This window comes from Notolepis coatsorum, assembly GCF_963971535.1.
Source record: "Notolepis coatsorum genome assembly, contig: SCAFFOLD_184, whole genome shotgun sequence".
Lineage (NCBI taxonomy): Eukaryota > Metazoa > Chordata > Actinopteri > Aulopiformes > Paralepididae > Notolepis > Notolepis coatsorum.
This window is the reverse complement of record NW_028170735.1, coordinates 248,204-261,217: the sequence shown is the minus strand read 5'-3', so window position 1 is coordinate 261,217 and position 13,014 is coordinate 248,204. Positions and strand designations below refer to the sequence as shown.

At 42.9% G+C, this 13,014-nt stretch overlaps 1 protein-coding gene across 1 annotated transcript in view; it reads left to right on the top strand.

The window, feature by feature from the left end:
* Positions 1-9,869: 9,869 nt before the first annotated feature.
* LOC311248455 (rap guanine nucleotide exchange factor 4-like) overlaps positions 9,870-13,014 on the top strand; it is a gene marked incomplete at both ends in the record, with an annotated part of 251,337 nt that continues 248,192 nt past the window's right edge. Inside the window, one exon of the mRNA XM_084339331.1 lies at positions 9,870-9,927. Within this exon, the coding sequence (XP_084195457.1) occupies positions 9,870-9,927 (58 nt within the window). The remainder of the gene's footprint in view (positions 9,928-13,014) is intronic.

Here is a 13,014-nt window from a genome sequence, read left to right as displayed (position 1 = left end):
ACTGATATTAAGTGTGTGTGTTTTTTCTTTCTTTCTCCACAGTTGCTCGGCGAGGACAGAGGCAGTTCTGACGATTCCAACTCCAAATGGGAAAAAGTGGCTATTGAAAGCCTTGGTATAGTATGAATGATAAGAAACTTATCAATTCCTGTCTGCACCAGTAAAAATCTGAGAGTGTGAGTGATTTTAACTCAAGTTGGTAAAAATAGTTTTAAACACAGAGAAACTTGTTTTTCCAAACGGTAATATTACGAGTGGTTGAAAGGGTGTGAATGTCAAATGTAGAGCAAGTTCACCTTGGTGAAACTTTGTTAGGAGCAACTAGAAGCGTAAATAAGATAACAAAAACGAGTGTTGACAATCAGTCTATTTCAATAACCTGTAGTATAACAAGTAGAGGTGATTTAGAAATGGCCAAAAATAGTCAGGCCAATAGTGGGGAAATGCCAATAACCTCTGCAGACACCCCCCAGATAGACTTTACCAGTGATGATAATCTGATTGAGTGGGATGGGATGGACTTCTCTCAGATGACCAGTACGATAGAGGGACTTGAAATGATGACTTTGACTCCAACACAGGGGGTCATTGAGGAGGGACAAACAGAGATAACTTTTACTCCAACCAGTGTCAGTCGAGCAAGAGTCGACAGGGCCTATCCACGCTGGACTAACCATTTCAGGTAACTACAAATTGTCGAGAGGACCGAGATATAGACAGTGGAAGGCTGCATTGAAACGGCAGTCCCAAGAGGCCCACCCTGGCCTTACGGCTGGAACAGAGGCTGGACAAGGGTTGGGGACACAGCCCACCAGTTTCCCTTGTCCAGACCTCCCCCAACACCAGAGCCAGAATGAGAGGCGTGGCCCGGTGACGGGGAGTCAGACCGCCAGCGCAAGAATGGAGGAGGAGAGGCAGACCTGCCTCTCTCAAGAACGACAGAGAGCGTTTATAGAAGCGTTCGAACGACATGAGACAGTTCGTAGAGACCTGATGGAGAGACAGCGGGCTATAGATCGAGCCACGCACGGGATGGAAGTACTAGAGCAAGAACTGGCTAAAAAGAATTAACTGCTGAGTGATGTGATTTGTGAAGTAATGTTTCGAGCTTCAGAACTAGGGCGCCGTGATCAAACAATGCCACGTGCTCCGTTGCCCGGACAGGGAGCTGGGCAGCAAGGGCATTGTGACAGGTACCACAGGAGGGGTGAGTTTCCAAGCCCCTCCCCACAACAGGCCCAAGGGGCAGCGGCTGAAAGGAACAGGTATGTGCCTCTCTCCTCCATACAGCAGGACCTGCCAGGAGAAGACCGAAGAGGTGTGGGCCTGTCGGGAACTGTGGGAGACCAGCTGAAAGTATGCTGGAGTTGTGGTGAATTGGGACACCTGGCCAGATCATGTGGCAAAGGGGAGCGGGCCCAAAGAGGGACCGTTGGAGGAAAAAGCCGTGGAGGTAATGGCAGAGAGCAAGGACAGAATCTGGGGCCGACAAACCTGCTAAGGGTGGTACCAGGGCCATCCGATTACAGGCGGGGGGCCCACTGGGCCCCACAACGAAGGGAGCAAGGACAGACATGCTGGCCCTGTGGGATGTTGGGTCATTATCAAAGGTCGTGTCTGCAGAGGCCACAGGCTGAATAGAACGAGGAGGAAATGCATAGGAGACGCTATGCTGCTCAGGAAAATAGAGATAGATATTAAAAAAAATAAAAATGCGACTGAATAGAATAGAAATAAAAAATATATATAGATAAGTTAGATGGTTAGGTTATGTGTCAAGTTACTAAAAACGGCTTGGAAGACTAACTGGTAAGTTGGGGTTGTAACTGGCTGATGCATGCCTAATCGTACTAACAAAAACGGTGGTTAAACAGGAAAAGTGGAACATTTTAATATTAGACAGAGTAATAAAAAAGGACTACTTCAGTAGTGATTAGTAGTGATTATACATACTTGATCCAAGGGTGGTCAAGAAGATATATAAAAAAAAAAAAAAAACATGCGAGAATATATAAAGAGGGGTTTATTTCTTTTATTTTCTTTCCTAGTGTTTACAGGGGTATTTATGCCTCTAAATGGTAGTTTGATTCTGTTTGATGGGTGTGTTGCATGATGACACTCACAATTTTCGTTTATTTTTTTTGGCGTTTTTCTTTGTTTTTGTTTCTTTTCTCTATTCTTTCTTAGGAACTGACGGGCTGGGAGGGATCTCTCGCCAGTCAGGATAGCAGGTTGGTGGTGACACAGCGGGACTGGTAGGAAATGTCTATATGATGAGCTGGAAACGGGGAGAGTGGACTAGAGCTGGTTCATGATTTTGTTTTCCGCTCGTTGAGAGTCCAGATGTAGAATCTGGGAGGTTGTGTCACGTTTTGGGGTGTGGTAAGAGTTGGGGAAACAGGGTTCTCTGTACATAGATAAGCTCTGTAGGTTTTGGACGCCATTGGCCAAATAGTTTTTGTGTAAGGTGTGGCCATGTGCAATTGATAATTGGCTTATGGGGGACTCTGTGACGGCTTGGTGGAGGCTGGCAGAGTGTGTGGAAGATGTGTGTTTAAGGGGACTGTGGTTTGTTACCATGCATGTAGGATCTGTTGGTGAATAGGACTCGTCAGAGCTGGCTGTCCAAACCGAGGAAACTGTCTGGAAATAAAGTATGATTGTGTAATAATGGATATTTCACTCTCAAGGGTGGAGTAGTGTTGTGTTGAACTTGAGACATTTGATCTAGGTAAATAGTACAGCACAAAAATAAATGAGAGAAAGGTGATTTAATTGAATAATAACCAAAGGAGCCGTGGAATAAATAGATAAGTAAATTGGGAAAAATGTATTGTCAATGCAGAACAGTAGAGGAATGTATCTGAAGCGGAAAATGTGATCTTCCAATCAATTGTGTGTTGTAAATAACAAATCCAAAAAGCAATAAAAGGACAGAGGGAAAATTATTTCCTTCTGTGGAGATCGGAGCAGTACCAAGGCTGCACACAACCAAGAAGGAACAGTGGTTAGCACAAATCCAAAGGAATGTACGCGACCACAACAAGTTAGCAGTAAAAACCTCAGAGGTATACTGCCCTGTCAAGGCAGACCGCAGTAACTTCCAAACAGTGAAACTGAGAAAAATGGCTTTAAAGTTTTTTGACTTGCCATCCAAAATGTGTTATAGGTAGATAGATGATAGTACCCAGATTTAACATGTATTAATGAAGTAATCTTTAGGCATTCAAAAATATGACGTAATTATTTTAATTAACCCCAAAAAAGCAGATACTGCACTCTGCTGCACGATTTCCTTAAATAATTATACAGGTAATGTACAGGCAAAGTGCAGTAACTTCAAATACAATGTTGTTTTCCCTCCAGCTTTCATAACTTAACCTAGCCATTTTATTTGGATCATCATCATTCCAATATATTCAGGTGTTAAATTTCATTTTCAAAATGGCTAGGTTAAGTTATGAAAGCTGGAGGGAAAACAACATTGTATTTGAAGTTACTGCACTTTGCCTGTACATTACCTGTATAATTATTTAAGGAAATCGTGCAGCAGAGTGCAGTATCTGCTTTTTTGGGGTTAATTATAATAATTATCATATCATATTTTTGTATGCCTAAAGATTACTTCATTAATACATGTTAAATCTGGGTACTATCATCTATCTACCAACACAAGTCAAATGGCAAGTCAAAACACTTTAAAGCCACTTTTCACTGTTTGGAAGTTACTGCGGTCTGCCTGGGTTTTGAGTGTGATTTTGTAGTTACTGCAGTTTTTAAAACCCCATATCTCCAAAACTGAGCGACATAAACATCTGAAACTTGGTCACAAGATAAAACATTTATTGACAAGGTCAATTTCACTCATAACTCAATTTTGACTTTTTTCGAGTTACTGCGGTTAGCCTTGACAGGGCAGTATAGATGAGGGATAAAAATGACAGGGTTGAAAGCTAAAGATAATCTAGACCTCAGTGGTCCTTGGAGGAAATTGTATATATTTTTTTGATTGCTCTCCCTCGTTTCTTAGAATGTTAATCTTTTTGTGGGATGTATTAATCTTTTTCTTTCAGAGTCAGACACACAATCTAGACACATTTGGATATTACACAATAAGTATAGTAAATAAAACAAAAAAGCTGATATGGGGAGATGTCTTCTTTGTATAGAAGGACTGCCCTAGTCTTGGTGTCGTTAAACATAACTGATGATGATGTGTGTGAAAGTCAATAACGAGGGAGGGGGGATGAATGCAAGGAGAATTTGTACTGTACAGAAGGAAACTGTTTTTTTTAAGTTCTTTGTATTTTTTTGATTTTTTAGGTGACTTTGCTAAGGTTAACATATTATTGTATCTGTGAGGTACGACCAGTTTGATTGAGCAATTACTATGGGCATATGTGGGTATATAAACCCACAAGGGGGGACTGTGGTATATTCTCAGTCTCAAACTGCTATGAGTTATGAATTATTGTTATGAGTTATGAATTAAGGTTCCCAAGGTCGACTGCTACTGGGAGATAACTGAGAAATGTAAGAATCCAGTGCATTACACCCTAAATATATTCCCTCTGTTAGATGTACATAAGTGCTCTGCTTTTCCCCCAAAGAGTTTATTAACTACATTTCTTCTAGAAGTAATTATAATTGTCAAAGCTAAAGATAAGACACCAATTAGATTTCTATAAAATAAGCAAAACTAATAATATAGTGGGATCAAAAAGGTCAGGCAAATCTGGAGTCATACTGACTGGTCTACTTTGCTAAAAGGACAGGTTGAGACAAAGCAACATGCTTAATTTAGCATACAGTCTCTTCCCCCACGCTTGTGGGTAGTAAAACAATACAAACTAAGCCACTCGATGGCTAAGATTAGAATTTCTATAGGGGGGTCTGTTTACTAAGCAAGAGTAGAACAATAGGAACGGCCCCCTCAGGCACTCAAACTGATACTAAACAGGACATTCTATAGATACAGCTGCTCTCTAGGAGGGGCAGGAAGAATCCTCTTCCTCATCTCCTCTTATTCAGACCCGGGTCTGACCCTTTAGCTCAGTTGGTTAGTGTAAACTACAGTCAACCAGCACCTGCTAACGGGTCTGACCCTTTAGCTCAGCTGGTTAGTGTAAACTACAGTCAACCAGCACCTGTAGTTTACACTAACCAACTGAGCTAAAGGGTCAGACCCGTTAGCAGGTGCTGGTTGACTGTAGTTTACACTAACCAACTGAGCTAAAGGGTCAGACTCGTTAGCTCAGTTGGTTAGTGTAAACTACAGTCAACCAGCACCTGCTAATGGGTCGGACCTTTAGCTCAGCTGGTTAGTGTAAAAGAAATTCTGTTGCTAAGCAATATCTATGCTTGATACCCCCCACTGACTTCCAGCATGCTTAGCATAATGCTAACTAATGCTATGATTTTCTGCTTCCAATATCTCATTAACCACAGCATTAGTGCAAGTACTTTTTGGAAGGACTTCTTAAAGACGTGAACTATCCATTTTAGAACCCATGGCCAAATGGGTACATATAAAATGGCACCATAACATATAATATGATAGAAGGAATTTGATTATCGCTTCACCAAAACTGACCTGTGAAGGCTTTGTGTTGATTCCTTGAGCAGAACCGTGGTAGATCTAGACCTTCCCTGCCCCTCTGTCGTCGTAGGGAGCTCCGACAGCGATGTCTGTGTGAGAGAAGAGGGATGCTGGGTCATTAACTCATTCAGTGCCAGCTATTAGTCTTGGCCTTGTAGCTAACGTGCCAGGTTTCCATTACATATTTTCACTGTGCGTCACTATGTTTGGAGAGCTATTCTATATTATAGCTATGGGGACAATACTATGGTCATTTGACAGTGACTTTCTTCCGTCCAAGATGCAAAAAAGAGATAATTCTTTCATGCATACGTTCGCGCGTTATCCCGTGGTGAATATAAGTATAGTTTAGGAGTTATCCGGGATAATTCATGAAACGCTGAGTTATAGGGCGCTACGTGTATTCTACTATAAGCGTTGGCGTTTCTTGCCTGGACACGCTACTATTTCCAAATAAAATGTATATAATAGGTATTATGTTTCATCATGAATGCATGAAAGGGGGGGGATATCGTTTCTGATGCTTTTATTGCGAGTAACGGCATTCGTTTTGAACACTAAAAACACTGATCAGCTGAATCTGTATGAAAACATTACACGATCAAGCTGGAATTGACGTCAGATAGTCCTTAACTCTGATCAGGGGTATTCCAAAAAGAATATTCCAATTGTTTGATCGCCATCTGGTCCACGACATAACCCACCACAACACATGCATCAGGGGCATTTGACACGCTTCAATGCGATCGGGCGAACCGCCTGACCCAGAAAACTGCACCCGGAGGGATTTGAATGTAACACAGGGTAAGATATAAGGTTTCAAAGGGTGCTCGATACTGCCGTCTAGCAGGATGCGGCCGGTATTGCACTTTGGCGATCTCAGACTCATTTCCTATATGGTAACACCGAGGTCCCTGGATGAATAATAAATAAAAATATCGAATAGAAGAATAAACGACCAAAACCCAGAGATATCTCGGGTCTGGCAGCCAACGCATGGCTAGTTAACCCCGGGTTTGGCAATTAAAGAGTTAAGGGCCACACGGTCTACACCTGTTTTTAATGATGTTTCAACGAGGAGTATCATCCGTGAGTCCCACTCTGCCAGATCACTATCCATTTTGACGGACAAAGTTTGGAGAGGAGGAACGTTTGGAACGGACACAGGCGACAGGTAGAGCAGTCTGGTAATCCCGTAGGTTCCCGGTTCGATTCCCACTCCTTGAAGTGTCCTTGAGCAAGACACTTAACCCCCTAATTTCTCCCGATGTGCAGGTTGGCACCTTGCATGGTTGCCTCTACCATGTGTGAGTGAACGGGTAAAATGTGAGGAACAAATTGTAACGCGCTTTGGATAAAAGCTGCTATATAAATGCAGCCATTTACCATACGTCGCTGTTCTTAGCAAAGCTGCGGTTTCTGCAAACGTGTGATAACGTTATCTAGGTTGTAATTAAAACCAAAAACCAATGGACAGCAATAGCCTCCGTCTGTTTTATCTCTTTAATGGATCAGTGTGGCCGCTCAATCAGAGTCGACAAAAAGAGGCCTAATGTTGTTTTTACTTAATAGCGAACGTGAGATAATCCAACAAGCGAGCTAGCTAGATGCTGTCATTGCTAACAGCTAACGCTAGCGGACCAGGCTAATGTATTTTCGGGAACAAAAGCATTCATTTCTGAAGGTTACATCGCTGATGCTTGAAATGTGTGAGCTTAGTGAAACAACATGGTAAACGTAAAAAAAATAAAAACGTTGCTACCATGAAACATCTCCGGTCTCTCTTTCTTTATCTTTTCTGTTCTCCCAGCTGTTAACTACCTGGCTAGTGAGCTGTACCCAATAGGGTCCCCTCAATATACTACACTGTGCCGGTAAAAACAAGGGGAAATATATTTTTGAGACAAAACGATAGTTGCATAAACAATTCAATAAAAAATAATTACTTAACAACAAATGTCCCTCGGTGTTGGTGAATATGCTAATGAGCATGCTCATGAATACGCTAATGGTATGCTAATGTGTCCCACCTTGAAGGGAGTCCTGGTTGTCGTCGCCAGGTCCTGCCACCTGGTGGAGGCAGGAGGGAAGGAAACCATGGGTGAGCTGTACAGGTTTTAAACAGAGTATTACTTCATCTGTACATGTTTTTAACAGTATTACTTCATCTGTACATGTTTTTAACAGAATATTACTTCATCTGTACATGTTTTTAAGAGTCAGACAGTCCTAACAGTGTTTATTATTAAGAGTCAGATAGTCCTAACAGTGTTTATTATTAAGAGTCAGACAGTCCTAACAGTGTTTATTATTAAGAGTCAGACAGTCCTAACAGTTCTCAAGTTTACCAGCAGTTGGCAGCAGTCCATTGATTGATTGATTGGACATTTTAATAACAGATTGCAGAATGGGTACAATACAGTACGGCTCAATACACACAGTTGTTAAGGGGATGCAGACCAGAGAAAGACTTTCGTCTTGTTTACATCAGGGTCCCCCCATTTTCAATTCATCATAACATTATATGACATACATGATGACATACAGATAGACAGTACTGCTACAACATCTAGACGTGCCCACGCTTGCCCTGGCACAGTTAGTGTCGCGCTCTACACTGTTCAATATTACACTTACTGTAGACTTCTGAAGACTTCTGTATATTTTTACTGTATATTTTTTACTGTATATTTTATACTAGAATGTATACATAACATACGAAATGTGAATCCCGGTCCGTACTCTATTATTATCATCTTATTCTTAGGCCTATTTTATTCTTATTCTTAGGCAATTTGTTTTGTTATTCTCATTCGTGACTTTGTTCTGTCTAAATGTCTAAATGTTTACTGTGAGCGATTTGTAGTGTCAAATTTCCATCGGGATGATTAAAGTATTTCTATTCTATTCTTTTCTATTATATACCCATGGGGCTGCAGCTCCACACAGTGAATCGATAACATGACATCATTATTCCCAACCCTTCTGATGCCTAAAGATGCTGTTGTGGCAATTGAGATTTCAGGTGAAAGGCTTTCAGGAATGAACACACTGCACTTTATTGATTACATGCAAACGGGCCGGAGTTGTTGTTTCTTGCGAGGAAGAACCGGATGACTCATTATGTCTTGAACGCCACCACCCTCTCCACCGTTGGCTGAAAGGCTCCTGTGACAGTCCCCTATTTACCCCTGATTGTGTAAATACTAGTGATTCTATTCAAGTCACAGTAAAGTCTCAAATCATCCCGCCTTTTTGTCATATTAATGCGTGGGCTTCTAAACATCCACGTCTACAGCTAACCATGTCATCATGCCTACACATAGATCATATCATTGTTATTTAAACCACGACATTAATGTATTCTCTCAACTGTTCTCTCAATCATTCAACTGTTTATAGTTATATATATATGTAACGGTTGTGACAACGTCACCTTAAACTTCAATGCCCCGAGTGGGAGTCGAACCCCGGTCTCCCACGTCGCAGGCAACAACACAGACCGCTATACCAAGAGGTGAATTCACTACTTCGCAACGTGTCTATCTGTCTTTGAGGATGTGAGAGTGAGTTTAACCCATAGCACCGCTACTCACCCCAGCCCTTCTTGACTGCGCTTCACGATACCATCCGTTACACTCACCCTCTCAAACTCACTCCACTCCACCCAAGGCACTTCTATGCCCTGGGTGGGAATCGAACCCCGGTCTCCCACGCCGCAGGCAACAACACAGACCGCTATACCAAGAGGTGAATCCACTTCTAACTAATGGGTCTATGCGTATTTTGAGGATGTGAGAGTGAGTTTAACCCATAGCACCGCTACTCACCCCAGCCCTTCTTGACTGCGCTTCACGATACCATCCGTTACATATATTATAGATTTTCCACCACATAATCCCCCCTCGGGGGCTGGATAGTCCCAGACCTACGAAAAGAAAAGAAAAGAAACCTTTTAACATCTTAAATAATCCCCACAGAGTTTCACCACTCAATACCCACACCCCCCCCCCCTCTCTCTCTGGGGCCAACTACTATTTTCCCTCATGTGAAACAAGGACTGAACAATCAGGAAGGAAGGAGTACGTAATGTTGTGATTGAGTCTACACAGCCCTCATCCCATTGCACCGGCGATGAGGACGTGCATCCTCCTGACACGTGTTTCAGTTTGACGTGTTCGGCGAGAGAGAGAGATGTTGTTGTTGTTGTTGTTAAGAGATACGCTGATCAGTCTTATTTCCTGTTTCCTTATAGAGATATCGTAAGTGTATGGCTGGACTGCTGGCCCCGCCCTATGGTGTGATGGAGAGCGCTCCCAGCAGTGACAGTAAGTATTCCACACATTCATCTCTGTGGTGTTGGTGTGCCACAGGGCTCTATTCTGGGGCCTCTCCTCCTCAGCTTTTGTGATTTGTCATCAGCATGTATTGGGGCTGACATATGCAGATGACACTAATATATATTAGGGCTGGGACTGTATCGTGTTAATTTCGATTAATTAACTACAGAAAGAATTAAACGTAAAAAGAAATTACGCATTTTATCGCATGCGGGCCGTCACACACTCGCACGCACGTCGTGGCACTTGCGAGCGTCATTTGACGAGCCGTTCTGACGAGTGTTTTGACTCGCACGTCTGAATGAATGGAAGTGGACGGCCATTTTGTATTTTCACGCAGACTTTTTGCGGCACACGCGTTACAAAAGCCTTTGTGAAATACTAAGTACTACATAAGACATTTACCGGGGCCAGTTTCGAATTTCGGCCCATATTACAGAACATTCTGTCTATATATCATATTCAAGCTTCAAGTGGTCCCCAACTTCAAATACCTTGGTGTTATATATCAGGGTTCACACAAGGACCTTGAAGTGCTTGAATTGTTATAAAAAAAAATTCGAGCCCTGGAATTCCTTGAAAACAGCCCATCTTTTTTAACAAGGTGCTTAACAAGTCCTTGAAATTAAAATCAACCATTCACATTGAAAGTTTTGTTCATTCATGATAAAATTGTTCTGAATCAAGAAATAACAGTTAGTGGGGTGAGGGGCCCTTTTTTATAATTGTTTTGCTTGAGCCCCTGCCCCCCAAAATGTCTCCAATGTTGGGATTCAATGAAATAGAATTTTGCTGTGCAAATGTGACGTCAACATGGCCCAATAGATAACAACCGAATACATTGGGCTGTATTTATTGAGTACTTGTCTTGGTGTATATCTTCCTTAGCTTTTATGACAAGTTACAGTAAATCCATATTGTCTCACCTTTGCTCGAAAAACACTGTGTTCAAAAGCACTCACCATAATAAAATATGAGGCTAATGTTAGGCTAGTGGCTATTAGCAACGGGCTTAGGTTGCTATATGTGGCAATTACAGTAGCAAGCCGTATCATTTAACAATATTGATTAAACCTTTTTCAAACTTACATTAAGAATCAACAGGCTTGCGTCCAAAAACATTGTTTTAACAGAAGATCAATTTGCAGATGTGAATATCTTTATCACAACATTACTAGTTATGGCTAATATATATTAGAACACTTTGGTTATAATGTAGAAGAAGAATATGCGGACACAATACATGTACCTGTGTTATAATGCAGAGAACTACACCTGTAGACACACAAAAGCACCTTAACCCTTTCACTACCACATCACAGAAGGTTCTATATCATACTGGCTCTGCTCAGCGTCATCTGCACTAACCTCACTTCGTGCACAGCACTGAATAAAAATCCACAATGTACCTTTACATACCAGCATCCGTCTGGCCACACCCCTATCCGCTTACCTTCATAAGCAGGTGTGTGGTCACCTACTCGCCTCCTTCTTCTCTCTCACCACAAGGAAGTGCCTGTTGTATACCCCACTTGACGAGGTTGTTAGCTGAAGAAAGTTGAGTTACGTGTTTACATTTTTTCTTGCTTTTTTCTTTCTCTCATACATTTTTAAAGAAAAAAGCTAAGTCATAATGTTTACCTCGGAGGGTTGCGCTAGCAATGTCACCCTTCACCAGCGGTTCTCCATTGCCTCCTCTGTCGAGCGTCTTGGAGCGGGGTTGAGGCCTCTTTCGTGGTCGGCAGCCGCGCCCGGGAGGCGTGTATGAAAAGGTACCGCGGTTCAGGCCGCTCTCTCTCTCTATCAGATTTTCGGTGTCTTGCAACATAAACACGGGTGTCGGGTTCACACATACATAACTTGGCCTTGTTATAAACCCTGCTCACAGACGTGTCTGTGGCTAGCGTGCATTGAATTAGCTTTGTGCTGTTCATTAGCATACTGGCTACTTAAGGTATCATATGGCTATTTTGTTGTTGTCGTATGCAAGGGTTGGGCTTGCGAGGGGGTACCGGATAAACCCCTCCTTCCCTCTTCTGATTGGTCAGGGGGTTTCTTGGACTCTCTTTTCATTCGGTCAGGGCCAAGCTGTTAGGCAGCTTGGCACGGGGGGGGGGGGGGGAAGGGTTTCCCTGACTCCGCACCTATCACGGGCGGTTGAGTCATGGGTTTCCCCCCATCATAGAAAACGTCACTAGGCACGTTTCTATTGGACGACGGCTTCCGTGAGTTTTTTCAGACCCGTATGTAGGGTCTGTCATTGTCAAGTTGTCGGGGCAGAGCGTAGGAACTTACTGTTCTACTACGCTCGATATACGTGTGACTTGAGTCTGTTGGTCACATGACTCAATGTTACCGTGACTTTTCAATCTATGGCTCACGTGGGTAGTCTCTCTGAGGATTCCTGTCTCCTCTCTGTGGTGAGGGTGGCGGGATGTAAGAATGTAAAAAAAATTTACCCTCGGCCGCGTCACGTGGGATTCATGTCAGTCGGTGTTTCTTTCTTTTTAATAATAAAAAGAGTGAAGAATATGAAGCACGACAACTCCTTGTCGTTCTCCCAGGCGACTTGAAGGACCAATGTCTGGTGTCTGGTTAGACTATCCATTGATGTGTTTGGGTCTCGACGCATACATAGTGCTGGCTCGGGGTGTTTTCTGATAAGAATCACGCAGGAGGCAAGTATGCCTTGGTTGCTCGTTATTAAAACAGCGTTTTTATAGGGCAACTGGGATGGGGGATTTTTTCCTCTTCCGAGCGCCTGTTACTGGGTCTCGACGGATTCTCGTTCATATCTGGGGGATGTTAACGTAATAGATCAGAACATAGGTAGAGGGGTCTCACGCCCTTGGAGTGGGCCACTGAGCGCGGTACGAATGGGACCGTCTGGGATGGCTCTTTTCATGTTTTAGATCGACACGCATACCTACCCCCTCTCCTGGAGTGGGGATGTCTGCGTGGTTAGGGCACGGGACTGGTTCTGGTCACGCTGGTCCAGGTCAGTTAACCCGTTGTCCGCCGGGGACGCAGATCTGCTGTTCTGGTACCCTGAGGGACTTGTGCTTTTTTCGGGGG